Source organism: Columba livia, chromosome 19 (assembly GCF_036013475.1).
Source record: "Columba livia isolate bColLiv1 breed racing homer chromosome 19, bColLiv1.pat.W.v2, whole genome shotgun sequence".
Taxonomy (NCBI): Eukaryota; Metazoa; Chordata; class Aves; order Columbiformes; family Columbidae; genus Columba; species Columba livia.
In genome coordinates, this window is record NC_088620.1 from 9,566,326 (window position 1) to 9,594,261 (window position 27,936).

The following is a 27,936-nucleotide window of genomic DNA, read 5'->3' on the forward strand; positions in this document are numbered from 1 at the left end:
ACCAAGGCCTCATATTTGTTCTGAAACTGTTTGTTCTGTTTTCAGGGAATACTGTTTAATTTAATTGTCTTGATTTTCTTTTTTGGGGGGTTGGACACACATTGGTTGGATGAAGTAAAAACAAATACATATTTAAACCTACACAGCAGAATCAAGCAACCAGGCCAATAAGTCCTGTCTCATTACAGGTGTGGCAGGATGCAAACCCCCTCTCTCCCTCATCATGGAAGGAGTGGGCACATCTCCCCCTCTCTCTGCTGTCTGAGGCCGACAGCTTCTTCTGTTTGACCCCAGAGCCCCCTCGCCAGGGCCGTTAGGAGAAGGGAGCACCGAGGCGCCATGGAGCTGCTGGGCGCCCACGGCCAGTTTGGGGGATGTTTGGAGGCTTCAGGGGCACCCGCAGCCAGGGTGAGGGTGCAGAGAAGCTTCTGGAATGCCCGCAGTCAGATCTGATCAGGCTATAAAAAACAGGACTCTCGTCGAGACTCTGCCCCTTGCACAGGTCTCTTGGAGCACGGGCCAGATGCTGCTGGGAGCCCCCCGGGATGGAGACCCCGCTTGCCCTGCCGCCACGGCGGTGAGGAAAACTTCTCCTCGCAGGATTGCCAGTGTATTTACACTTTCCGTGCACATTTGCACGCGTATCTTGTGCTCAATATGAGCACGTGTAAAATTAATCCTTGCATAATCGCGGGTGTATTTTCCTCCCGTGCTTCCACATAAGCACGTGTAACTTTCCGTGCACATTTACACGTGTATTTTTCCTCGCAGGATTGCGAGTGTGTTATAAATTTACCCTTGCAGAATCGCGAGTGTACACTTTTGTACTCAATACAAGTACATGTATCCCTTTAAAATAACCCCACACCGCGTTCATGCAGTGTGGACTCTTCCCGGACTCAGGGGTGGCTCCGGCATTATTTTGGGTGAAGCCACGTGCATGCACTCTGTGGACCAACCGCCTGTTGTGTTAGTTGCTGCCCCTTAATAATTTTCCTCAACTGATATCCGAACCTGTATTCAAGTCACTTTTGGAGTGCTAAAACCCTGTTTCTCACAGTTTAATAAAAGTTGTTTTAGACCCTGTTGTCCCTTAAACCGACCTTGAGGTGCCTCCATGACAACAGGGAATAGTGGTTTTCTGTGCTCCTTTAATAAGACAGAAGCAGTTAAAAATTACCAAAAGAATAAAAATCCTGTTAAACAGACTAAGCTGTGACCAGCTCCAACTCACAGCGCTGCCCACGGCCTTCTAATGCCGGTTCTAGGCAGAGATAAACCATCCTCTAGTCTAATTTTGCAGGTTTTGTTCCAATGCAGCTGCACTGCAGGCAGAGTCCTCCCGAGAACCGCGGCGGCTGGTATTAAACCTCCTGATGGCTCTTGCAATGATCTCGCTATTACTGTGTGACTTCTAGTGTCTCCTAGGATTCGAGACATCATTGCGATATTCATCTAAGCTAATATTAAAAGGGAGAGTAAGGAATTTGCTAAAATAATAGATGAAGTTGCAATAGAAAGCTAAAACCAAGAGCTTTAGCCCCGCGGAAGCTCACACAGAGCACGGTTACCTCCGCTGCTCCAGAATGAATTGCAAGCCCAGAGCAATGAAACAATACAGATCAAGTGTTAAATTTACAATGAAACAAAAGGTTTGTTCTAGAAAAAACAAAAGGATAAACAACAAAAATATGCCAAGAGCAGCAAATCTACACAGCGAACCCCCTTATTTTCAAAATAAGGAACATATGCACAGCAAGAGGCTTCCTTACGAGAACCATTTTCAATTAAGCCTTCTCGAGTGTATTAAATAACACCTCTTATTTCCATAAATACATTTAAGGTCTAACCACAGTTCACACCCAAAGCGCAAGTGCTAATTAGCCAATTTGAACGTTCGAAGCGGGTACAGGCTCAGGTGTCAGCACGAAGCTCCAACTCACCAGCTGCTCCCCAAGGCACTAACGCAAACCTGTTCACATGACGCTTCCCTTTCCCTGCACGCAAAATGGACACAGTTCTAATTGTCAGGTCAATACCAATTAAACTGAAACTTTGCTTCACAACACTGACTTTGGTATTCATTTAATTCTTTGGTGCAAGAAGTCGGAAGAAAAATAATCCCTTAAATCAGCCCCTAACCCCATAGCAAAGCACCATCCGGCACATCGCTCACAGCACTCTGTCACAGAAACGGCCTCAAGTTGCGCCAGGGGAGGTTGAGGTTGGATCTGGGAACAATTTCTTCCCCAAAGGGCTGTGAGGCATTGGAACAGGCTGCCCAGGGCAGTGCTGGAGTCACCATCCCTGGAGGGTTGGACAGACGGACATGAGGTTCTCAGGACACGGGGCAGTGCCAGGGGTGGGTTATGGTTGGACTTGATCTTAAGAGTCTTTTCCAACCAAAATGATTCTGTGATTCTAGGAAGGGCCAATTTCTAGCCAGCGTATAAAGGAGAAAACAGAAAAGTTATCAAATTAAAAAAAAACAATATATATATATATAAAAAATATAGCCTGCATGACAAACCCTCATCACTGCAGGAGGTTTCCCGGGCCGGCGCGAGGAGCAGGGCCAGGCCAGGGCTCGCTCTGCAGCCGAGCTCTGGACCACGCGCCCCGCTGTGCTTTCACACAGCGCCCCCCTTCCCACCGCAGCCGGCTGCTCCGCTCTGGCACGAACCCAGATGCCGAGGTTGGGTGGCACCATCTAGAGCTGCCAACGCTCCACAGACCTCAGTTTAGGAAAGGAAAAGATAAGGGTGAAAAGGCCAAGTGATCAAAATAACCCCCCTAATTCATTATGATGTAGTTGCTTTCAACTAGAATGGTTATTTTTAGTCTGAATAGTCCATCTAGTTACTTAAGTTCTTGTTTGTTTTTTTTACAGGCTCCCAGTGCTGTCACACATCAAAACAAGCTGGCGGCAATCCATAAGAAGCACCCCTCAGCAATAGAGCTGCGGCGGAGATCTGTGCTCCGTTATGGATGTAAAAATTCTTCTGCCATCTCAAAATAAGAGGACTCTTCAAACGCCCACAAATTCGTACTCGCTGTAACACATCTCCACCACAAGCTGCATACAAATTCATCTTTCAAAAGGTGAAAGAGTTCAAGCATCAACAGCTTTTTCCTGTGCCTGCTCACCTAGAGGAATTTTTAAAGCAGAATAAGAAGTGCCAGCTCCAGATACCCTTAAGGTCAGAAAGGAAATAACCAATAAATATAAGTGGGTATACCTCAAGCATCACGTAACCTGTACTTTTCAAAATAATAAGCCGTGAGATAGCAGACTAACAATTCATCAAAGGACTACAGGAGATTTACTCAAGAGATCCGTGATAGCGTATGAGGATGAGAAGAGGATGTTCAGGAAATGTCAAACTAGTACTGAGCGTGAACTGAATTGTGAATTCAATATATGGTTTTGTGAGCAACTGGAACTTGAACACACAACTTCACCGGTGGATAAAGGAATTTATGACTCAGCTGAGAGCTGAATACGTGGCTTTGTGAGCATAACACAGACAAACAAGCTGGCGACAACCGCAACAATGATTTAAGACTTAAGTTTGGACTTCCAGTGCCAACCTGCACATCCTCCACAAGCCTCTTCTAACAAGTCTTATGCTTACGACTCACGGCACGGCCTCGAGAGAAGAAAACTGTGTAAGAAATCCTTTGCTGGGTGAAGCTGAACACTTGAGGAAGCCTGAAAGACTCTCACAGAGAATCAGACACCTGGGCGGGCAGCACGGACCTGTGCGCTGGTGGGGTTCTGTCGGTGGCTCTGGGGGTGCTGGTGACAGCCAAGCGAGGGGCAGACGGACTGGCTAATGTCTCCCTCAGTTCCAGCAGGACAGGGAACTGCTGGAGAGAGTCCAGCGCAGCCACCAAGATGCTGAAGGGAGTGGAGCATCTCCCGTGTGAGGAAAGGCTGAGGGAGCTGGGGCTCTGGAGCTGGACAAGAGGAGACTGAGGGGGGACTCATTCCTGGGGATCAATATGGAAAGGGGCAGTGTCAGGAGGATGGAGCCAGGCTCTTCTGGTGACAACCAGTGACAGGACAAGGGGAAATGGGTGCAAACTGGAACACAGGAGGTTCCACTTAAATTTGAGAAGAAACTTGTTCCCAGTGAGGGTGGCAGAGCCTGGCCCAGGCTGCCCAGGGGGTTGTGGAGTCTCCTTCTGTGCAGACATTCCAACCCGCCTGGACACCTTCCTGTGTAACCTCATCTGGGTGTTCCTGCTCCATGGGGGGTTGCACTGCATGAGCTTTCCAGGGCCCTTCCAACCCCTGACATTCTGGGATTCTGGGTAACTAAGGACACAACATTTTCCACTAAAATCAAATGCACACTAGAGATGGGAACAGAGAAGCAAGAGATTACGAAAAAGGCTGATCCTGAGCACTCTGTACCGCTGTCCCCCAGCGCAGCATGAATCCACCTTTGACTATCGCCAGGCACCTGGCTGTACCTCTCCAACAAGATAAGCAGCATTTCTTTCTTGCGGTGCAGTAACGTGTAAACGCTTCTCACCAACAGCGCTGAGCGCATGCTTGAGCTCCAGGGTAAAAGCCGTAAGCGGCACCTCCTCGGACACCGGCATGATGGCTACGGTGGACAGGTTGCTGGCAGGATTGCCCGCGTCCCACTTGCTCGAGCTGTGCAATCCGAGAGGGTAAACTGCTGGAAAAGAAGAAAAACTTGTCAGAAGCCAGCCCAGAAAGGTAGGGGCACATTTGTTTCCAGCTGTCAGGCAGCAAGGAAAGGATCACTGAATTGCTTAAGATAAACGTAACATCCTCCATCTCACATAAAATGAAGGAGTTTCCACATATTTCATCCGTAAAAGGATGAAGATCGACTCCCATAATCTCTGGCTGCTGACAGAGCATGTGTGCGTACAAGTCAGGCAATGTTAAAAACATCTGGATGCCAGGAAAAGGTTCAGTATTGCATTGACCTGACCTGTTACGATAAAGACACTTGGAATGGCCACAACTTTGGGACAGCACTGATTTAGCCCGCAAGAGGAATTAGCTTAAACAGCCAACCCCCAAAACCCGTTGTCAGGATCACAATATTACAAAAAGTAACATTCACTTTTTATGGTATTCCTGATCAAGGAAATAAATCCCTGTTTTCAAAGTTCCTAGAGGGAATGGGTATCTCCACCTGTTTTCACTGCCCTCCAAGATGGGAAAACGTGGAGCTTTACAGATAGGTGCTACGGGGTATTAAAATGAAATATGGAAGCTCTGAAGTAGCTGCAGAGTAACTGGGGAAGCATTTCCAGTGTAGGATGGTGAGTAAGGACGAGGGCAGGGAGAGGGGAGCAATTTTTGACAGAAGCATGTGAGACATTACCAAGATCTCCCTAGATCGCTCAGAACAGGAAAAGATCCATGATCGGGCTGTTCTACAAACTGTCCTTTTTATTTTGACACTATTTCATTTCTCTTTAAATAAACCACCTCAGACAGCCTCACTTTGCCTATCAACTCAGCTCTAAGCACACAATAAATTCCATGTCATCTAAGTTAGGATTTAACACCCTGCTTATTTTACTCAAAGGCCTAAGATGCACCATTAAGATGATTTCTTGCGATGGGCATATGGAAATATTTGATATACTATATGGAAACTCACTCACAGTCTATATGCAAAATGGACAGTGCACTGCAGGACACAAAGAAATATCAGATAAACCATTTTCAAATATATTCAGCGATCAAGTTATTCATTTCAAGTCTTCTAAAATAGGTCTGCACAGAACATGAAGTATTTTTTCCACTCCTTGTGACAATCTTCAGGAAGATATTTGTAGGTTCAAACAGGTTAGACATCAGTGCTCAGCCCCTTCGTCTCCATCGGCCCTTCCCTCCTCAGAACCTCAGTGGTGATGCTCTGGTTGAATTTCTATTGCTGTCACTAATTTTCCTCCCTTTTCTCCATGTATTAATAGCATATTGCCCCGTTTCCCAAGTCATGTGGACTCTGCCCGAAGCCACAACGGCATTTCAGCACACACAGAAGTTTCAGTACAATCATCACCAGAGATTCGCACACCGATTGTGTGCAGAAAGCTGAGCACGTAACGAAAGGGCAGAGTTTGAGATTCACTCCCCAAAACTGCTGCAAAACACGAGTTGGCTGCTTCATTTTCAGCCTCCTTGGAACATTGTAAAAAGAGCAATAAATAGAATTAAAAATCCCTCACTAAACAACTTGAAACAGCAAAAACCCCACAACACCCTCGGTAGTTGATGTGCATCATTTTTCTTTTAAAAGCTGCTCAAGAAAACGTGGAAGATTTTCCTCCTACTCCCTTCAATCAGTAAATACATTTGTTTTGCCTCTGCCACTTACATAAAGCTTCAGAACCAAGGCACTGCAGACCATTTCCTCTCAGACAATTCATTAAGATAATGCAAATACAGACATATTAAATCAGTCTGCACGCAGATGCCGCTCGGCAGGACTATCTGATTCAAATCTATCACAGCTGCTCTTTCCAATGCTCCTTTTGAGCTCTTCTCTTGCAAGAATGTAAAGGAAATTTCGCTGCACATATGCAGCGGTACTTCTCTATCTCAATTGCAAATCCTTCCATTCCCACACTTATTTAGCCACGCTCCGCCAAAAAATAAACTATAAAAAATGGTACACTTGTGACAACGGCTAAAATATTTAGCGACAAATTCTCTTTTTCGAGAGAATTTCTGTTTCCAGATTTAACGCTGTAAATCTGGCTCCGAGGAGGCACCAGCGTCAATGGGAGCGGTGCAGGATGAGTCTCACCTCCCTGCTGCAGGCTGCCCAGGATCTTCTCGCCCAGCAAGTGGATCAGTCTGGTCACAACCTGGCGATGGGAGGGAGAGAAAAGAAACAGATACTCAGGCATAAGGTACTAAAAACAGGGCGTTTCAACGGATGCTTTCACACTTTTGTCAGAGGTTATCTCAGGTTGCACCATGTAGGTTTTATAACCACAGGCTCTTTCCCAGCTGTAATGTTTGGCGACTGATCGTTTGTCTTGATTTCTTTTCCCTTATTTTACTTTAATCTGGAAAAAACAAGAAAGCAAAAGAGAAAAGGCAGTATTTAACTTGCTTTGGGAACAAAAGATAAAAGTCCAGTTATTTTGGGAAGCGTCTCCAAGTGCATTTTCAGTTCTCCTCTTTACTCTCTTCAGCGTTTGCATCTCCGAGTCCTTCTGCCCATTTGGGGCTGTTGCATTCACCTTCTATAGGTATTAAAGGCTCTAACAGGTCCAACAGATCCTGCACACAATCCTGAGCCCTGTGAATTAGTCACTGTAGCCAATTCCAGACATCTCGAATCAAAGGGATAAGGACACACTCGAAACACCTGCAGGCTCAGAACAAACTATCCACGTTGTTTCCAAGGGGAAATTGCTTTTTCCCTCAAATCATGTTTGTGTGATCCCTCGGAGAGGACTGATTTTTTTTCCCAGCCTTTTTTTCAACATGGATATAAACCAATATTCAAATAGCCACGCACATCTGAAAACTGACAAGCTTATCGCCAATGTAAATAATCAATAATTCCCAACAAGCGGTGCAGCAGACTAATAATTGCAATACCAGGGAGTGACAGACTTGGAAAACGCATCACTTATTCTAAAAAGCTATGCACAAATGTTTCACCAAAAAAGGAAATGAGATGCTTAAATGCATTAAGGATTAATAGTGCAATCATTAGATACTCTCCCCCAGACAAATAATTCAAGGTCAAAATAACCTAATCTTCAGGAGGATACAATAAAAAGAGGATAATACAAGTTGTCCAAACCATTAACAAGCTGAACAAGCAGCAGCAAATGGCTGCCTTGGATTTTGGACAGAGAAAGACAATCTGTTCCCCTAAGAACAAGCACTTCACGATGCATCTTTCAAGTAAAAACCACAAAGCATCAAGACAGCTCAGCATGACCATCAGGATCATTTATAGACATCCTGCTTTAAAAAGAAATTAAAATAAATTCCCCTAGATTGTGAAACTCCACAATTTTAATAAGCACCAATATTATAGGATCATAGAATGTCCTGAGTTGAAAGGGACCCACCAGGATCGTCCTGTTCAGCTCCTGTCCCTGCATGTGACAATATCCTTTAAGCATCTGGAGGAGGGAGGGAGAAGAGCAAACAATGCAGCTTACAGCAGAGCAAGAGCTAAACCAAGTTATCTGAGCAATTTCTGTCCCATAGTCACAACTGCAAGTTCAGACAGACAGCACATCGATCATCTCCTCAACTGCTCTAATGTTTCTCCTCTTCTTTGCACCAAAACCAGACCCAGCCAACCCACCACCACTTCAACGCGAAGACCTGCGGTTCTGGATTGTTCAATGAGCGGTGCTGGGTGTAGCTCTGGAAAAGTGCCCCAGCTACAGGAGCAGGGAGGGAAAGAGGCAATTCTTCATAAAAATGAAGAGACTGGTTGTCCTTGCTAAGGGAGATCACCTGCCCCTCCAGAGTGTTCATGTGCCTTCACCCAGTGACCCATATCCGCACACCAGGACTTGCCTTCAGCAGTTTTGGAAGGCGTTATGAACATTTTACACTCCTGAACCACTTTAAACGTCAGAATTTTAATTACTTACTAAAACCAACTCCTGTATTTATAACTTTTCTGCTCTAAAGACAGCTAAGGAGAGCTCCAGCTAAGTCAAACAAAATGTCCAAGGTTAACGACAGAACTAAGAATAGAACCTACTGGTCTCATTTTCCACTTAGCTGCTCCTATTACCAGGAAGCATTATTTGTCTTGTTTGCTAGAGCAAACCTTACGGCCTTGGTATGTATAGATATGGAAAAATTATTTCCCCGGTGACTTTGTAAGACAAGCGAATTGCTAACCATACCGGGATGAGTCACGCCGGCGCAGTCATGGCAACGTCGAAGGAACATCAATTTGAGATCAGAGCTAAGAACCGGCCTGAAATTTCCATGGAGCTCTCTATTACATACCCTACATTTCCCTTCACAAAAAGGCAATGTTTTCCTCTAGGAGAGACTCGTCCATCTGTCTGAGGGAGAAGTCAATATAAACCATCTCTCTTCCTCAACAACACACCCAAGCTGCCCCCCACATCGCTGGGCAGGGCGGCCAAAGCAGCCCCCACCAAATTCAGTGCAACTGGGGAGAACACAAAACCTTTCAGGTCTCCAAACCCCTTTATTCTAATATGGCACAAGAAGAAGGAGCAGCACAATTAGGTAGAGCCCAAGAGACTATGACAAGGAAGGCAGGCGACCCGGGGTGGCACTGAGGGGCTGGATTAGCTTGGGGAGGGGAGGAAGAAGCAGAAATTAGCCCTTGTTTAGGAGGTCTTGGACAGGGAGTGAAGAGAAACAGATATTCCGAGCACGCCTGGAGGAGAAGGAGCCGATGACAGACTCAGGCACTGCTTTTCAAAACGCAGGCGAGACTTCTACCCCTCTGCGGTGCAAACACCAGCCTTTCCCAAGCACGGTGCCAGAAGAGCGCCAAGAACTTCCCAGACGTGCGAAACCGTCACATCTCCATGGTGTCACCACCGCCCAGGGCCAGACGGCACGGTCGGAAGCGTCTGGTGCGTTCACCCCTGCGGTGCAGCCGGGATTTTCCAGCCTTCTTAGCACCATCCGCCCCGCAAACGCGCGCCCCGCTCTCCAGACAGCGCAGCGCAGCCCCGGCCACCGGCACGGAACCAGCCGGCTCCGATTGAAAAAGACAGCGAGTTGGAGTCCAGACTTCTCCAAGAACACCAGGAGGTTTCTAAATTAGGCCAGAATCATTAATTGCCTGCACAGTAAATGCAACTGTTTGTCTCCTTGGACTAGGGATAGAGCCAAACTTGGTTTAGGTTGTGAGGAAGTTGAATTTATCATGCCTCAGGATAAGAAACTGCACTAGCAGCAACTGGATGCTGCTGGGTTAATCACAGTTAATCACTCCCCCCAATAACGAGCAGCAGGGACAGTGATGAGGCACTTCAGGCCAGGCGTGAAACAAGCGGTGCCGCTGAAATGGCCACGCTGCAGCTGAACTTGTCCTTGTGACAAGGGACACATTTTCCTGTCCACTGCTGCCACCTCCAGCTGTGAAATGACTCAGAAAGGTCCCAAAGCTTTGCCAGCAACCTAAATAGACACCTGGAGGGGCTGAGTCTGGACTCGGGAGCCGTGGAGCCCGCCTGGGTCACACGGACAAGTAGGTCAACCTTCAAACAAGAAAAACAAGCAAAGCAGAATTAACTCTCCTGAGTTTATACAGAAGACTTTTCAGGTCAGAAAGAAGAAAACTGACCTTACAGGTCTGAAAACCTGAGTATTTCTCCAGCTCAAAAGCTGGAGGTGTGTCTGTAGCACTCGCCAAAAGCCCCAAAACCTCTCCCGCTCTCACAGACAATGCTGCAAACCACAAATTCATCAGACCTCTCCCACAGCAGGACATTCAGCTGAGACACACACTTTGCAAGGGAAATAAAATGTTCCTTCTCCTCCTCCTCCCACCTACTCACCTTTGCAGGTTAACTCACCAGAACACGGGAGCACAGGGCAAAACAGGGCGACGAGTGTTTCTCTTTCTCAAAGGGCGTTAGAGAGCACTTTGCTCAGCACAATCGCACCCCTCTGACCCCGCTCACCACTTCCCACCTCCCTAGAGACTCGTTTTTCTCCTGCCTGTTTCTGAATCAGCTCCATCCCCAGTGAGACCCACTCGAGCTCTCAGCACCCTCCAACCCCACAGCTCCCTCCTATTGACCGTGAAAACCTGCACCTGCTCCAGAGAAGGCTCTGGGAAAACATCCATTTCCTCTCTGCCTAACTAAATTTCAACTACCAAACAGACCAGCAGCCTCTGCATTGCAGGGCAAGGACTAAACTTCACCTTCCCAAGGGGACTGTGTTTGCCTGCCTTAGGATGACGGATTCCAGCTGCAAAACCAACGTCCTTCAGCGAGGGGAGCGGGAGGTGTCACCGCTCCGCAGCTCCTGCCAGCGACGGTGCAGACGTGCGGGTGACGTCTCCATCCATCTCAGGTGTTCTGAGCATCACAGCGACCAGAATTCCCACCCCAAGTGGTTATGGTCCCCAGCACTGTACCTCAGAATCACACAATTATTTTGCTTGGAAGAGACCCCCAAGATCATCGAGTCCAACCATTAACCAAACACCACAATCCCTTTAAATGTTTCAACTGTTCTTCCCAGGCTGGGTTCTAGTTAAAGCTTTTCCTCCTGTTCAACTGTGAAACTTAAGGGTTGCTTTACAATAAGCTCTTTTGAAAATGATTCTCCCGAGAGTTCAGCTGTAAAATGTTTTCCTGTGGATATTTATTTCATTCTGTGCATAGTACAGATTGCCTGGTGAATTGACTATCTGCTAATAGTTAACAGTGGTACCAAATGAAGCTTTTTCTCATCTTAGCTGATTTCCAACAAAGCTGATTTGAAGAAATCACAGGAAAACTCCACAAAATCTACACCAACATCCAAATTCCCGGTAACATGTAATTGATATAAAAGCTACTGTCTAGTACAAATCTGTCTGTATCAAAAGAAATACGTGTAAGAACAAAACCAAAGCAATACATTAGTCAACTCGGCTCCACGCTGCCCTAAGGCTCAGGTTTAATTTTACGCTATTTTAAACCTAAGCAGCAAAGCTCCTGTGCAAGGAAGCAAAGGGTCAGCGGTTGTTTGCTGCTTTAAGAAAGCAGTCGTGGCTAAAGCTGGTTTGGATCCTGTACAACCAACAGAGTGACAGCCCTACAAGAGAAGAACAACAGAGAAGAGCAACAAGACTGGGGAAGGGACTTGAGCACAAGCCCTATGGGGAGAGGCTGAGGGTGCTGGGCTTGTTTAGTCTGGAGAAGAGGAGGCTTAGAGCTGAGCTCAGCACTCTCCAGAACTACCTGAAGGGCAGTTCTAGCCAGGTGGGGATTGGTCTCTTCTCCCAGGCATCAGCAATAGGACAAGGGGCCATGGGCTTCAACTCTGCCAGGGGAAATTGAGGCTGGAGATGAGAAAGCAATTCTTTGCAGAGAGAGTGGTCAGGCATTGGAATGGCTGCCCAGGGAGGTGCTGGACTCGCCGGCCCTGGAGGTTTTGAAACTGAGATTGGCCATGGCACTTAGTGCCATGATCTAGTGAATGGACTGGAGTTGGACCAAGGGTTGGACTGGATGATCTCTGAGGTCTTTTCCAACCCAGTCCATTCTGTGATTCTGTGAAACCCAAATGTGGTTTTCCTTCCAAGTCTGTTCCAACCTTCTCCAGAAGATCCTCTAACATCGCCCTTACCCAAAGGAACCCCGTTCTTGCAGTCAACAAGGCTTGCAGGGGAGCCAAGGACCTCGTGTGGTGACTTTGAAGTGTAAAAATAAGATATTTAATAGTTAAGCCTTTAAAACTTCAAGTCAGTCATCCAACAGGCCACCGTTAAATTAAATATGTTAAACGACAATTTATCGGTACCTTCACAGCAGATCATTATAGACCTTCACATACATCTGTGATTTAGTTAAAAGGCACATAAAAGGGCTTTCTGCCACACAGAGGCCCAAAGCTAGCAAGGAAAGCAGGGCTGCAAGGGGTGTCTGTTCTACACAGTAAATGCAAACGGGGTAAAATAGTAATAACAGCCATTTAATTTATATAAGTTCACACAATGGCAAGTTCATTTCTGTGGAGCTCTTTCCAGGAGCTGAGATTATTGTGTACCACCTTTTCTTTTTTAGGGACAGGGGAGGAGGAGAGGTAAATTAGACCCTCAACTTCAATAAAACCAGGGCGTTATTGAAGCTTTACACCCCCCAGATCAGATCAAATGCTCCGCTTGTCACGGAATCAGGGAGCTTAGCAAGGGCTCCCTGATTCAAACTTCCAGTGGTTTGAGAACCGCGGTGACAAAGCAAACCTTAGATGCTCACTCCAATTTCTGGCACCTTTAAAAATGCCACTAAAGCATAAAGAAAAACTGAAGCCTCATCCCGGGGCTGTTGGAGCTTCTAACTTTTGTGATCAATTGTGTCTTGAAGAAAATCACCAGTTTGGGATCACTGCTATGCCTGGGCACCCTCACATCAGCGGCTACAGCCGGTGACCGCGGTTCTGCTGAACCTTTTTCTTCTTTCCTTTTCACATCCACTTCTCCAGTCAAGGAAAACTTGTTTTAATGGTTCGCGAGAACGAATACAGAAAAATCTAGAAGTGTGGCCTCTCCTGACCTATTCCACAGTGCCACGTCGAGCTTAAATAATGTGATGCACAAGCTACACGATGCCCGAGGGAAGCATTTTGAAAAGAGGCCACATTACAGAACTCACTTTGCACGGCAGAGAACCCCAGGGAAGGCTCGATCCACTCCAACAAACCTCTGGTTCAAATACACATCCAAAGATAGCAGGACTTGCTGCTCAAGATGGATGATGGGCTCCGAATATATTTCAACCCCAAGGGCAGACTTAAAGAATAAGAAGAAATGCAGGAAAACGCTGTGTTTCCTAGCACGCCTTTCTCACATGCACAAGGTTGTCTTGCAGTTAACACCCCCACGGCTCCCGAGCAATTTCTCAGCACAATTTCCATCAGCTACAGCAGGTCTAAATTTCAAGTGAGAATTATAAAAACAATCTCAGCTCGGCAGAGACAAAGATCGTCTATGAAACGCGATCCAAGTTATCCACTGATGTTAGAACATCTCTGTAATCTGTTCACAAATTCTGCGCTCCTGCTGCTGCTTCGAAACCGCTTTGCGGTGCCAAAAATCGTGAGCTGGTTCTCTGTCCTACTTTTCAGAACTGAAGGCAGCGATGAAAATAGAAAGAATCAATTCCCTTTCACTCCTGAAACTCTGAAAAGCTTCAAGCAGCACCAGAAACAAGCGCCACGGCGGAGGAGCAAACGCTCTCGCTGAGTCAGTGCCCAGGGCTGAGCTGGGCAGGAGTCACAGAATCATTTCAGTTGGAAGAGACCCCCAGGATTATCCAGTCCAACCATAACCTAACCCTACTGCTAACCCGTGTCCCTGAGAACCTAAACTAAACGCCTTTTAAACCCCTCCAGGGCTGGTGACTCCAGCACTGCCCTGGGCAGCCTGTTCCAATGCCCCACAGCCCTTTGGGGAAGAAATTGTTCCCAGATCCAACCTCAACCTCCCCTGGCGCAACTTGAGGCCGTTTCCTCTGCTCCTGGCGCTTGTTCCTGGGGAGCAGAGCCCGACCCCCCTGGCTCCAAGCTCCTTTCAGGCAGTTCAGAGATCAGAAGGTCTCCCCTCAGCTCCTGTTCTCCAGCTGAACCCCCCAGGTCCCTCAGCCGCTCCATCACACTTGTGCTCCAGCCCCTCACCAGCTCCGTTCCCTTCTCTCCACTCTCTCTAGTGCCTCAATGTCCTTCTTATGATGAGGGGCCCAAAACTGAGTCCTGAGCAAACACAAAGGGGCAGATTTGCACTGGGACCACCTTCACTTGGGAATGTCTGGGATGTCACATCCAGAGGGACTCAAGGTCAGGACACTTTCCTGAGAAGCAAGATGACGTAGCTGCAGATTAAGCAGGATCCAGAAGTCAACATCTTTCCTTTCTGGGCACACACTCTGAGAATTTGGCTGTTGCTTATCACTGAGATGAGACTCCCCATGCTCACCCATCTGTTTGATCCCTCAGGAGAGCAGCAGCTCTAGCGGGTCACCCCACAGATCCCAGCAGACCCGTGTCCTATCCCTGACAGGACCAAAGCAGATGCCAGGGGACAAGACCAAAGAGGCCGAGCATACGGTGCTTCCCCAAGCATCAGCTGTGCAATTTTTCCAGATTGCACATCACAGCTCAAGGAACCTGAATTACTGTACGGTCTAATAGAACATGACATTTGACATTGTTCTCGTTGGCAAGCATCACCCACATTTACAATTTTCTTACCCATTAGGCGATATTTTCTGACAATGCATTCCAGAGTTGGATCCCCTACAACCACTTAATGCCTGGTGAAAGCATGCAGGATGAAGTCTCTCCACTAACTCCTGGAATTAAAGGGTTCTTCACCCTCAATGGGAAATATTATAGCTCAAGGGTAACTTATTGAAAGGGTAATTCTACCTCAGAAACCGCCCAGTTCTTGGCTGTGGAGACACACACTGCTCGGGCTCTATAGCAGCTGCCAAGAGGAACCCCAAAACAAAAGCAATTCACTTTGATGTGGGATTCCTCCGATCTAAGAGAGAATTTCACCTGCCTCAGGGGACAAACACCCATCTTCGGTCACTGTTCCACTGAGCAAGACTCTGGTTGACTTCACCTTCCGCTCAGTAGGGAATTGTGTGTGACGAGTAGCTTCTTGTTCTAGAAGACGGTTTTCTGACTTGCAGAGGACTCGGAGGACAATCCTCCTCCACGCTGCTGAGGCACATGTAGCTCTTGCTACCCAGCGCATTATTTCTAAACTCTTGCACCTGCTATCCCCTCATTACTTTATTACTTCTGATTGAATGGGGAAAACAATGTCATAAATCCTGCCTATAAATCATTCTACTAGAAAAACAGGAGAGAAAATGGGACGGAGAGAATTCATTTGGCTCATCCCTCTGCCCAGCACTAAGCATCACCTCAAAAGTAATTTTTTAAGAGGTTATAAAAGCAAGTAACAATCTTTTAGCCTTTCTAGGGAGTAGAATCAGCTTTTTCTTAACATCCAACTCCTGCCATTTCATTACACTGCCATTTGCCGTATTCCGATATGGCGAGTAGCTTAGGCCATCTCTGCCAGCAGACAACTTGTCACATTTGCAGACACCTACCGGGTCTTCCCTTCAGCTCTCAATCCTTTTGCCTTTCTAGGTAAACATTTCTAACCACCAATTCGCCTCCTTTTTGCCCTCCAGACTCCGCCTGTCCCTTCACACGTGCTGCAGCCCGGTACTGAAGCTCTTCCAACACCAGAACACCAGCATTTCTTCACTCCAAAACACTTTCTGTTGACACAGTTATTTTGTTCGCAGCTGCAGGACGTTGCTCAGGCACCGTCAGCATTAGATCCTGGATTCTTTTTCTAAGAAACACCTACCCAGGCCCTTTTCTCTGTGTGCCGTTCACTAGTTTCTAGCTCAAAAACTCCAGTAAACTCCTTTACTTTTCTGTTGACTTTGTACTTGACTTCAAACTCTCTACCCTATTGTTTTCCTTCATCGCTTCAGTTCCCTCTCACTTCTGCCCTTCCTCTCTTATCTGATGGACCTAACAGACAAAAAGACACAACACAGCTCCTTAAAAGATCTATTTTAGCATTTCGTTTCACTTCAACTAATTAGCCGAACCATATGCAAGTCTAGAGAAAATGAATTCCGTATTTGAAAAAGTCAGGAATTTGAGGCTGACACTCTATAGATATGGGAAGACATTTGAATTCTATTACGAGTAAATGTTTTGAATTGTACTATAAATGTAACGCTCCAGCTCAACTTTAACTGCCAAGTGAAAAGATTCATATCTCCACAGAGAGCACTTTTTAGGGGAAAACAACTCTGCCAACTAATGGAATCGGGAAAGGGATGAGAAGAAAAGAGAGGCTGCGATTCTTCCTCCAGACAAAAGGCGGATTAGAACGCAGCCTGCGTGCTGTGTAAATGCGAAATATTTTGTGATTACTACCAATTTACAGTTTAAATGCTTACTAGGATCATTTCAAATCATCCACCAAGGAGAAAGGTGGTTTTAAATTCCACCCGCTCGTTTCCTGGTCGGTCACAAGGAGATGTAGAAGGGCAGCTGGAGGCAGGAGGTGGTGCCGGCGGCACCGGGTTTGCGGCTCGTTCCGTGCAGAAGCCGCGTGTTGCTACCGGTTCATAAATCCGGGCAGGAAATCTGCTCCGTTAGCTAGAGAAGAGAATCCGAGGAATATTCAAGAGAAATCCAGAGAGCGGGAGTGCCCTGTGTGACAACCCACAGCAGCAGGTCCCAAACGCTTCAGCAAAACCGATGCTTACAGGGGAACCAAGAGGATGATTTTTCGTTGACGTAAGAGAAAAATCAGGAATAATTTGAAGTAACAGCATTAAAGAATTGCCTTTAAGGCTAGTGCAATGATTTAGTGCTTAGTGTAACGGTCCTGATGCACTTAGGGACAAAAGAATTACATTTCAAGTCCGTCAGTCTCCAGATTTGCAGGGAGAGGTATAATGTCAAGTGAATTAAAGAAGATGGATGAGTTGATGGATCCGAGGAGCAATCAGAGTCTGCAGGACACAGACAGATCTGGCAGTTGCACAATGAGGACTGACAGCCTAAAAATGCGAGGAAAAGGAAAACCAACCCCAAATATCAATGCTCTGGAAATAACGGTACATACAATAGAGCCAAGTGCTGCCTTTGAGTCCCAGCGAGCGAGACAAATGCATAACAACATTTAAAGTGATTTGAGAAGTCAAACTTTCAATAGCACTAAGTGATTTCCACTTTGCTAAATATGCATGTCCTGCATTTGGCATGAACTTCTTCCAGATAACACAAACCAGCCCTGCGATACAACACGCAAAAATCGATTAGAAGTTGGTGAGTGTCTGCTATAGATCAGATCAGGCAGACAAAGAGAACAAAATGTTTTCTCAGTATGTGTCAATCATAGAGAAAACCCAGAGGACTTGGTGCTAACAGAGGGTTTTAGCTCCTCAGACATAGAGATAGAAAACGCTTTTAATTGTCTTACCTGGGGGAATTTGCGCTTGATACAGGTCAGTGCTCCCTCGGGGAGTTTGGCGAGCTCCGAGTCCCTGACGGCGTGTACAGTGGTGGCTCTGGGCTGGTGGGTTAGCGCCTCTACCTGCAAGAGCACACAGACAAACGGTAAAGGTCATTCACACCGTGCTGCAAAAACCAAAGGTCAGGGTGAAGAAACGCAAGGATTCCCAAGGAGCAGACGGGCAGACTTGTGCCCACACACACCCAGACCAAAACCAATCCCCCAGAGATCCATCCGCAACAAGGATCGGCATCGATTTAATCCAAATCTCTTGGACATGTGTTGGGGTATCGGGCAGTGTCAGGTTTTCACAGAACCCGCAGTGGGATGAGAGAAGTTTTGGGTGAGATTTGGGAAGATCCCACAGCCGGCACCTCCAGAGCAAAAACTGAGCTTAAGGCTTCTCAAAACAGCAACCAGAGGCACACCATGAACTGGCTTATCACAACACTTGGATCTTTTCATCCATTGTTTTAAATTGTGATAAATCTATCCAAGAGAAAGGAAAACCCCAATTCTCTGCTACTCTTCTTTCCTCAACACCGCCCTGAAACACTTTTGTCCTGGTTTTGTTAAAAACCAAGTTTCTCTGTTAGTGAATGTGCCTGTCAGCTAAAGCTTCATATGAGCTGCATTTTCCTGCAGAACCAGATGCATCTTTTGGTGAGCACAGCAATGGAATGTGAGGTTATTGATAAGGACAGATTCACATCTTGCAAGAGGGGCAACGAGAAACAGGTGACCAGAAACTGACCAACGGAGTATAACATCTCATTCACGTGAACACTTCATATAACAGTGGGAGATGACAAGGATCTCGTCCCTTTTCCTTATGGTGACATTAGGAGAGGACCTTGCGAGTCATCCCTGAGAACTGAGGCCAGTGACAGACTGAATCCAGTTCCATTGGCTGCAGAGTCCAGTCCAGGACTTTGGCTGCCGGCTCTGCAGTTGCTGGGACTTTCAAGATTGGTTTTGTATATTTTGTATTATTTTCTCTGTTCTTATTAGTCGCATCAGTAAAACATTTTTAATGTTCCCAACTCTCTTCTCTCTGTCCTTCTTTCCTTCCCGATCCCTGTGCTGACTGGGAAGGGGGGAGGGGGTTAACAATACACCTGCCAGGGTTTTATTGTCACCCTGCAATCAAAACCCTCGACAACCTTCCATCCTACTTTCAGAAGCCAAATGCCAACAATCTCGAAATAATCAAGACTTCCTAAAAATTAAAGAAAGGGATGAGGAGCAAATCAGTGCATTTGGGGTAGAAACGAGCTTTGGTTTTGGAGATATTGGGGTTTTCTTTCCTTTACATATGCATGTGTCTGTGCTATGTGAAAACGTGACAGTCCGCACCTACTTGAACAGTGCCTGATTATTTCACCTAGAAATGCTTATTTTACTGATAAAGAAAATGATCACACAGTGAGAATCCATCCAGAGATATGCTCTTTTATGTGGAGAACCTGACACAATACAAACCAACCCAGGTTCTAACAGCCAACTCTGCAAAATGTTCCCCGAACCCAAAACTGCACCAACTGGACCCACCAGCAGCACCCGGTTAGTTCTGAAATGCAGAAAGCAAATTCCCTGGTGAAATATCTGCAATTCTTAATGAGAGATCTGCTGGGGGAGACGGCGTCGCTCTGAGCTACAATATTTAATTGCTTAGAAACAGCGCGGTGCTCGGCTTTGCAAATTGGAGCGATATCGGCGACGTTTCCTGGGTTTCAAATCCATAGATCAGTCGTTTCAAATAAAACAGTTGTTGCTGTAGTAGCTGTAATTACCAAGGCGAAAACACAAACAAAATCATTCCTCTCTCTAACCGCAACACATGGACACTTAGAATGAAAATGAACATGACTTTTCATTTGAAGTTTTCCAGGAGGAAAAGAAACAGAAAATATATTCGCTTATAATGGTTTGGTTTGGGGGGGTTGAGAAGTTGTTTTGTTTGCTGGGATTTTCTGTGTGTTTGTTGGGTTTAGTTGGTGGTCAGAATTAGTTTCAACGCTGATGTTTACAGCGAATTCCAACACAAGTAAAGCTGTTTATTATAGAATTAGGGGCTCAGACACACCGCAAGTTAATGCAGTGTAGGATGCCCTGTAGGATGGCAGAGCCCCCACTGCCAACACAAACATGTTCTTGGCACATTCCATGTGCACAAACCAGACTAATTCAGCCAGCCAGAACATCCAGATCTCAACAACTTGCAGTTAGTCCAGAAAAGCTGAGCTCAGCCCAGGAATATTAACTCCAGTGAGTGCAGATTTTAATCAACACCAATTGCTCTGCAGGAAAAACTACACGAGGATTTAAAGGAAATACATATTGCAAGACATGGCCTTTGGGTTTTGTTCATGTGCCAGGGACGTTTTGTTAGGTAATCACATTTTAGAACTAGTTACATAGGAGGGGAAAGAAAGTTCATGCCATCTTTGTACGTACATTTACAGAGAATCAAGTCCCCAAATGGTTGTATAACATCTTCGGGTTTATCTCTCTCCCCTATTAGCAGCTTTTTTGGCTCTGTAATTCAGCTTCCTTATCCCAAAAACAGGTTAAGAGCTCAAATTGTCCACATAAAACCTTTCCTCCCAGCCGGTCACCACCCGATTTGGTTTAATTTGTCTAAAGAAGAACAACACTCAAACTGTTGAACAACCTTTTCCCTTCTTTGTGTGATATACGAATGCATAAAATCAACTGTGCTCCAAAGGGCTCTCCAGCCTTTCAGAAAAGATAAGATCTGTAAAACGGGAATTAAATTTTAACTTGCAAATACTGAACTGAACTGAACCTCACCCCCGGGCGGTCAGGGGGGCACACGGGCGTTTCTCAGCCCCCAAGGAGCGTTTCAAAGCTCCGGAGCGAGTGGAGTTTGCAACACGCCCGTGTTACAGACCCCGTGATTGCAGGGAATTTGTTCAATGGAATTGCCAACCAATTGCAGGAATTGCGTCTTCTCCTTCTCTTCCCCACACTACACAAGCCTTGCCATCAGCTTTGGTATTTTCATGCAAATACACCCCAGTATTCTAACGTAGAAAACACCGCTTGGCTGTTAGCATCTCGGTTCCCAATCTGAGTTTTTATTGATTATCCCAAGCTATTAATAAACCCCTTGCCCTTCCCTGGCAGTGACACTGAGCACTTGGACCACGCACGGGATTACTCTCAGTGTTCACTGCAGTCCCAGCTCTCCCCTTTACACCCCATGTTTAAAAAGCTGCCACTGAATTAGCTTTAGATTCCCTGTGTATGGAATCCACCAAATCAAATACGTATTTGGCTGTTCTCACCTTTCTTGGAGATTAAAAACCTATTCTAACACTGAGTCATAGTCCTCCCCTGTAGATCATACTTTTCTTATTTGCATTTATTCTTAATAAACCATTTGAGAGGTTACGTATTCAGAGTTTTTTCTCCTTCCTTATTAAAACAAGTTTCACGCAACATGAGCATGTAAAATCATTTCAATCTTCAGCCACATTCAAATCTTTGGGCTCCCCTGTCCGGTGAAACTTGTGAACAAGTGTCCTTATTTTTCCAGTTTTGTAAATAGCACAAGACTTCAAGACCCAGCTTGAACTTTAATACAATCCACCGGCGATCAGAACATCAACTCCACCAGATTATTTCCATGGTTATAAAATAGAAATGTAACGTTTTGCTCACCCAGCACAGCTGCGGCAAACAACACAAAGACACCTCCACAACAACATTAACAACCGTTTCGAGAAATAATATTATATCTTCCTAACCGTATTCAACCTGACTGAGGGAGCATATATTTGTATATATAACCAGCCAAGATTCACTTTTGAGCCCTCCGCAGACCATTAGCATCATTCACCCACACCAGTGTGAACACGGCTCCAACGTTTGCTGCGGTGCAGGGAAGGACCAGCGGACTCTTTCCCACATCAAATTCAACTCAACATGATGGATTTTGCTTGAGGCAACAGCGCATCTCTGTTTTCTCCTACTGTAAGATCCCCTCCTTGTCTGTAGTAACAAGGCTCTGAACCCATTGCTGGCCTTCTCTTTCCATGTTTAATTCACCCCCACACCATCCTCGCTCGGCCGCTCGCAGCGTTCCTGGAGCTCAGGTTGGAGCCGTTGCCTCTGCTGCCCTGCCCAGGCTGGCTCGTCTGCTCTTTGCCATCTTATTTAGTGCTGTTCGCTCTTCCTTCGTATTGTAAACTCAAACCTACATTACGGTGCTACTTCCACTTTGTAATCCGTCTCTCTTCGAAATCCAAGTGCTGTGCCCTATTTCAGCAGCCACGCAAAAGCGCTAAATGTTCTGTTCATCACTCGCCTGTCCCCGAGGTCTAACCCTCGGCTCTTGGTTTCCAGCAAGGACTAATATTTCCTCTCTGCTTCCATCACACCCTCGAGAATCTGTCCATCCATCATCACCTTCACCTCCTCCAAGAGCCACGCGCAGTAATGCCCCGAATGCCGTTAATGTGCATCAAGGAGCACACATTGATTTAGAGCGCGATCCACCCTGTGCTTCTTGGAACTGATCGTGAACGTTACCACAGGTGGCGGCCCCTCCTGCGCTGCTGCAGTTCTGTTGTTCACAATGTTAACAAAAAGACAGAAAAAACCCCAAACCACCACACCACAAACACAACCATAAACAGCTCTATGCTCTTTTGACTGTCTTAGTTAATTCTGACAGTGAGGTTTCTCTTTTCTTCTAGCTTAGCGTGAAATGGCGACAAAACCATGTCCAATGCACCCATCGCGTACAATGCACATGATTCACAACCCTACTCTACAAGTTCTTTACAAAGAAAAAGTGTTATTGTAAATCTTTTAACAGGAGAGGGAAAAGCAATTTATGTTCTGATGACCTCTTTTGACTTCATTTTCAACAGCCATCCCTGCCAGCTCTTCTTATGGCTTTCCAAATTACACACTTGGAAAGTGAAAACTAGTGAGTGTTATCATGCGCAAGTTGGTCCAATTACTCCAAATTCCTTTTTGCGCTACATCCAACACATCACTTGGAGTATCTGCTGAACTTCAAGCGTGTGCACAGCCCCAGTACAACAAGCGCTGCTGTTCTCATGTGCAGCCTTTGGCATCTTGGAGACTTCAGAGAGGACTTGACCAAAACTGGGGCTGGCAATAAACCACTGCAAATTGAGCCGCACTTTAACAAGTTACTGCGTGATTTCTTTAATAATCAGCAAACTGCAAATGCATATTATTTGAAGATACGGTTACTTCTATAGATTATTCTTCCCAAGTGAGTTTTCAAGTCACAGGTCTGGTCTGATTTAGTGACTCAAGCCAACACGACCTTGTTTCTATCCAGAGATCCATTCTCCCCAACCTTCAACCACAGGTTCTTGTGGCTTTTCCTGCACGTTCCCTTCCCACGCATTTTGCAATATACTGCTTGGGATTTCTCTTCATTATGGCTAGTACTAGATCTGAGAATCTTTTATTATCTCATACATCGTATTCCCTTCTCTCATGTCAATATTTTCCTTGCTACCAGCTCACAAAAAGCCGTCACCTTTCCCCATCCAGGGTACCCCACATTTTGGCCCTTGCTCTGCACCCCCGGACACGGTGCAGGACAAGGGAGCAGCAGCCACAAAAATGAAAGCATCACCTATATGGAGACCCTGGGAAGCACGTTAGGACTCCAAGGTTTATTAAATGATGTAGTTTAAACTCCTCACCTTCCAAATCCTCACGATCACCACCTGTCAACCAGCCTGATATTTGTAGGCTTTGAGTTTTCATGTTCACACAAGACGCTTTGGCAAGAGCCGGCAGCCCACAGACACGCACTCTCTTACAGAGGAGATCGCTCGGGACACATCCAGCTGTGCTTCAACAGAAGTGGCATCACGCCACTATCTGATAACAGACCAAGACAGTGAAAAGGTATTTTCTGCTCCTGCAGGACGGGTGGAGGGACACGGCCCATCCCGAGCAGGGTGCAGACAGCAGACACTTCCCAACGTGCCTGCGGTGCCAAGGCACACCCGGCACACACACCTCGGCTCCCACCGAAAGGACAAAAAGCACCTCTTTGCTTGTTTTACACAACATCCACCCTGAACCACAGCAGGTGCCAAACAAAACCAACAGCTCCCCCAGGGAGAACCGCCACAAGACAGCGGCAAACAGCAGGGACAGGGATGCAACACCGCGCGAGGAAGCGAAGATGCACCTACAGAGGCATGAGAAGAAGAAATATCAACACTGACATCTGCTGATGGCTCAGGAGGCTCAAGGAAAGGGACACACAGGTACCGGGTAGCACAGCCGGATCTCAAAGGCCAACAGTAGCACTGGAACAGCGCGGGCACAAACCAGATCCACACATGGACTTTGACAGCGGTACCTGTGCTGGACCAGGACAGATGATGCTGCTGCAGCTGAAGCCGGCGATGTAACATCATCAATGGTATGTGAAGGGTAACCAAATACTACACAGAACAATCCTTTCCTTGTTTAAACAAGCTGCTCCCAGACCTTTCTTCAGCTCATTTGCACCTGAAGCAGCAGAGGATGCTGATCTCACAGGTGCTTCCTCCAGCCATCAGTTCAGCAGGTTCCAAAACATTAACTTGTTTGTATCAGAGAAGGACAAAGGATGAGACGCTGCTGGAAGCAACGAATGAGTGGGAAGAGCAACCAGACAAGCTGCAAATCGATGCTGTTTGCGGGCGCAGAGCCAGCGGATGATTGCAGAACACCGCGTACTCTCCAAAGTTGTTCTCACAACCACCTTCTGCAACATTCTGCGTGCCAAGTTAACCCCGTGACTGAGGCCATCCAGCACTTCTGCGCAGAATGAAGAATCCAAACCTCCATCATTTTTTAATATATATAAAGGCTTACATGCATATACACACACTCATATGTGTAAGTCTTACTTGGTATATCTAGATGTGTGAGTGTATATATAAAATATATATAAACACTCAATAGGATGTTACCTTTTGTAAGGAAGGCAGTGAGTCATACTCCAGGTTCTCCCCAAAGGACCGAGCCTGCATTTTGCAGCAGTGCAGTGACAGTCCTGTCGCAGCAGTGAACGTCATTAAGGGACAGCAAAGGGAAAGATTCCAGCTGGGGAAGGGAGCTGGGGTTATATTAATAACAGTCCTACCTACTGTATTTAAGTTTCACTCCTTATATACATGCGGCTATAGAAAAGATGGGAAGTCGCATGTACATTTTGCTCCCTTAATCCAATGTTGCAGTCAAAACAAAAGAAAGAAAGAATACTGAAAGTTATCTGAAGTGCACACATGCACAAGAAACCCCACTCCAGCAAATTCACCCAGGTTGTCTGAAGAGTATTGACAAGCGCGGTGCCACTGCCAGGCATGCATCATGCTCCTCTTATGATGAAATTACGCCTGAATTTCAACATCGGGAGAAAAGATAACAGCATAAGGTCACCTGCTTAAACACTTTCCAATAAGGGAGAGATCTGATTGCCTTTGACTGATACCACACCACCAACAAACCTGGCTGGAACTTCAGCAACATCCTTCCCCATCCTTTGCTGCCAGACTCTGTCCCACACTGCTCACTGGCCTCCATCACCTTCTCACTCACTCAATGGCTCGCTCTTAATGACGCTTGACAAAATATAAGTGTTACAATCAAGAAAAACAACACCTCTTTTGCTAACAACTGTCTTGTACAATTTGCAAAGGTGAAAGGGAATGCAGTTTAACTCTTTCACATTCACAAGCCACCCCGGTTCGATGCAGCATTTCTCAAAAGGGAAAGGAGAAAAAGGAGCAGAAGTGACGTGCAAGTCCTAAAGGGGGATGAGCAGGTGTATCACAGAATCGTTTTGGTTGGAAAAGACCCTCAAGATCATCAAGTCCAACCATTAACCAAGAGTCAGTGGATGCTAATAATGACATTATCACAAGGACATTCAGCTGGAGCAGGAGTGAGACACAAAACAGCTCAAGGAACAACCGTCTGATGCATGAAATCACCCATCTGAAACCAGCAGGTCATAACCATTATCACCATCTGCCAAAGATCCTAATACTCTCTAAAAAGAATTTGGCTAAGGAGAAAAAGCTCTTTGCGCTTTTATCTGTGGCAGCTACAAAGACAAATGACTCACAGAACATGAACGCCAGATAATTTAACACCAGATCCTGCGGTTTTCCCAGCCAGCGACAGACCACTAAAGGGTTCCACTACAGTTTTTGGTTATGAACGGTCTCTTTCTTCATCAGCTGTTGGAAGATGAGGCAAATCAAGATAAAGGTAAGTTGTTGCAGAGAAAATAAGTGGAAAAATAACAGTACTCAGCAGCTCAGACCGTAAGCAAAATGCTCGTAGTAACCTGGGGTTCATGTGGCTCAGATCAGCAGCTGCAGTTCAGCCAAGAACACCCTCAAGGCAGGTGTGGAAACCAGGACACCGAGCTTCTCATTCCAGTGTGACACTGTGCAAATGTGAACTCATTCCTCAGAGCTGCTTCTGCCTCCAGTGCTGGGAAACACTGGAGTTTGCTGGTCTATGGTCTGGTTTGTTTGGGGGTTTTGTTTGTTGGTTTGGGGGTTGGTTTGTTGGTTCGGAGGGTGGTAAATACAATTTCACATATAAGATGCTGCTAGGGGAATAACAGATTTTAGTGATGTATTACCAAGTCAGAGGGTGGAAGAGGTGGAAAGAGAAAACCTTCCAGAGCCACGTGTTCCAGCTCAGTTCTGGACCTCGCTGCCTCCAATATCCACAGACACGGGCTGCATGGACACCACTAACCCGAATTAACCCCAAATCTGCCTTTTTAGCTACTTAAAGCTTTAGAAACAGAAGATTCACAGTTTGAAAAAATTATTTGTAAGTAATTGGCAAAGAAAACCCCATCCACACACTTAAAAATGCCAAAGTAAGCCAGGCTTAAACAGCTAGAACTTGCCCGATTTTGCACTGTTGTCAAGCGTACAATGATATTCTGCTGGCTTGGGTTGCGTCAAGAGACGGTGGCGTATGATAATGCTAATGCTGATAAAGAACAAAAGCCTGACAAGTGTAATCCTGATCCTGGCGTGTTTCCTTTGGGGACCACTCAGCAATTAAAGATTTCTAACAGTCAGTGGTACATTTCAAAAGGACAGTGCTCCAAACCCCGAAGGAAATCATGAGCCATTTACAGATTCTTCTTAGTTTTCAACTTTTTAAGAGAGATAAAAAGACATTCACATTGAAATGTATTAACAAGATGAACAGCTTAACATTTAAAAACACTTAGAAGAGCCACTATTTCTAGAATGTAAAGCATGATTTTCTGCGATTTATCACTCGTGCTGCCAGGCATTAAAGAAAGTGTTAGTGCACAAATGCCTTTCTGCACTCACTTGGCTATTTTGCTAGCCAAAATTGCCCAGGTATAATCCTGCTAATAACATGGGGCATTCCAGCTGCTAAAAAGCAGCAGAACCCCAGGTTCCAGTATAAGTTGGGGAATGGCCTGTTGGAGAGCAGTGTAGGGGAAAGGGACCTGGGGGTCCTGGGGACAGCAGGGTGACCATGAGCCAGCACTGGGCCCTTGTGGCCAGGAAGCCAATGGTACCTGGGGTGGGTTAGAAGGGGGTGGTCAGTAGGTCAGAGAGGTTCTCCTGCCCCTCTGCTCTGCCCTGGGGAGACCACACCTGGAATATTGTGTCCAGCTGTGGCCCCTCAGTTCCAGCAGGACAGGGAACTGCTGGAGAGAGTCCAGCGCAGCCACCAAGATGCTGGAGGGAGTGGAGCATCTCCCGTGTGAGGAAAGGCTGAGGGAGCTGGGGCTCTGGAGCTGGACAAGAGGAGACTGAGGGGGGACTCATTCCTGGGGATCAATATGGAAAGGGGGAGTGTCAGGAGGATGGAGCCAAGCTCTTCTGGGTGACAACCAGTGACAGGACAAGGGGCAATGGGTGCAAACTGGAACACAAGAGGCTCCACTTAAATATGAGAAGCAACTTCTTCCTGGTGAGGGTGGCAGAGCCTGGCCCAGGCTGCCCAGGGGGTTGTGGAGTCTCCTTCTCTGCAGACATTCCAACCCGCCTGGACACCTTCCTGTGTAACCTCATCTGGGTGTTCCTGCTCCATGGGGGGATTGCACTGGATGAGCTTTCCAGGGCCCTTCAACCCCTGACATTCTGGGATTCTGTGAGAA

General features: G+C 46.3%; 1 protein-coding gene across 3 annotated transcripts in view; it reads right to left on the reverse strand.

Annotated features, from left to right (window-relative positions):
* Nucleotides 1-27,936, reverse strand: part of PNPLA7 (patatin like phospholipase domain containing 7) — a 126,204-nt gene that overhangs the window by 54,094 nt on the left and 44,174 nt on the right. For 2 of the 3 annotated variants that reach the window (XM_065036066.1, XM_065036069.1), the window contains exons 20-22: nucleotides 17,718-17,831; nucleotides 6,807-6,867; nucleotides 4,542-4,691 (exon numbers count right to left, since the gene is read on the reverse strand). In XM_065036066.1, coding sequence (XP_064892138.1) covers nucleotides 4,542-4,691; nucleotides 6,807-6,867; nucleotides 17,718-17,831 — 325 coding nt within the window. The remainder of the gene's footprint in view (nucleotides 1-4,541; nucleotides 4,692-6,806; nucleotides 6,868-17,717; nucleotides 17,832-27,936) is intronic. The other variant, XM_065036068.1, reaches the window with a different exon arrangement.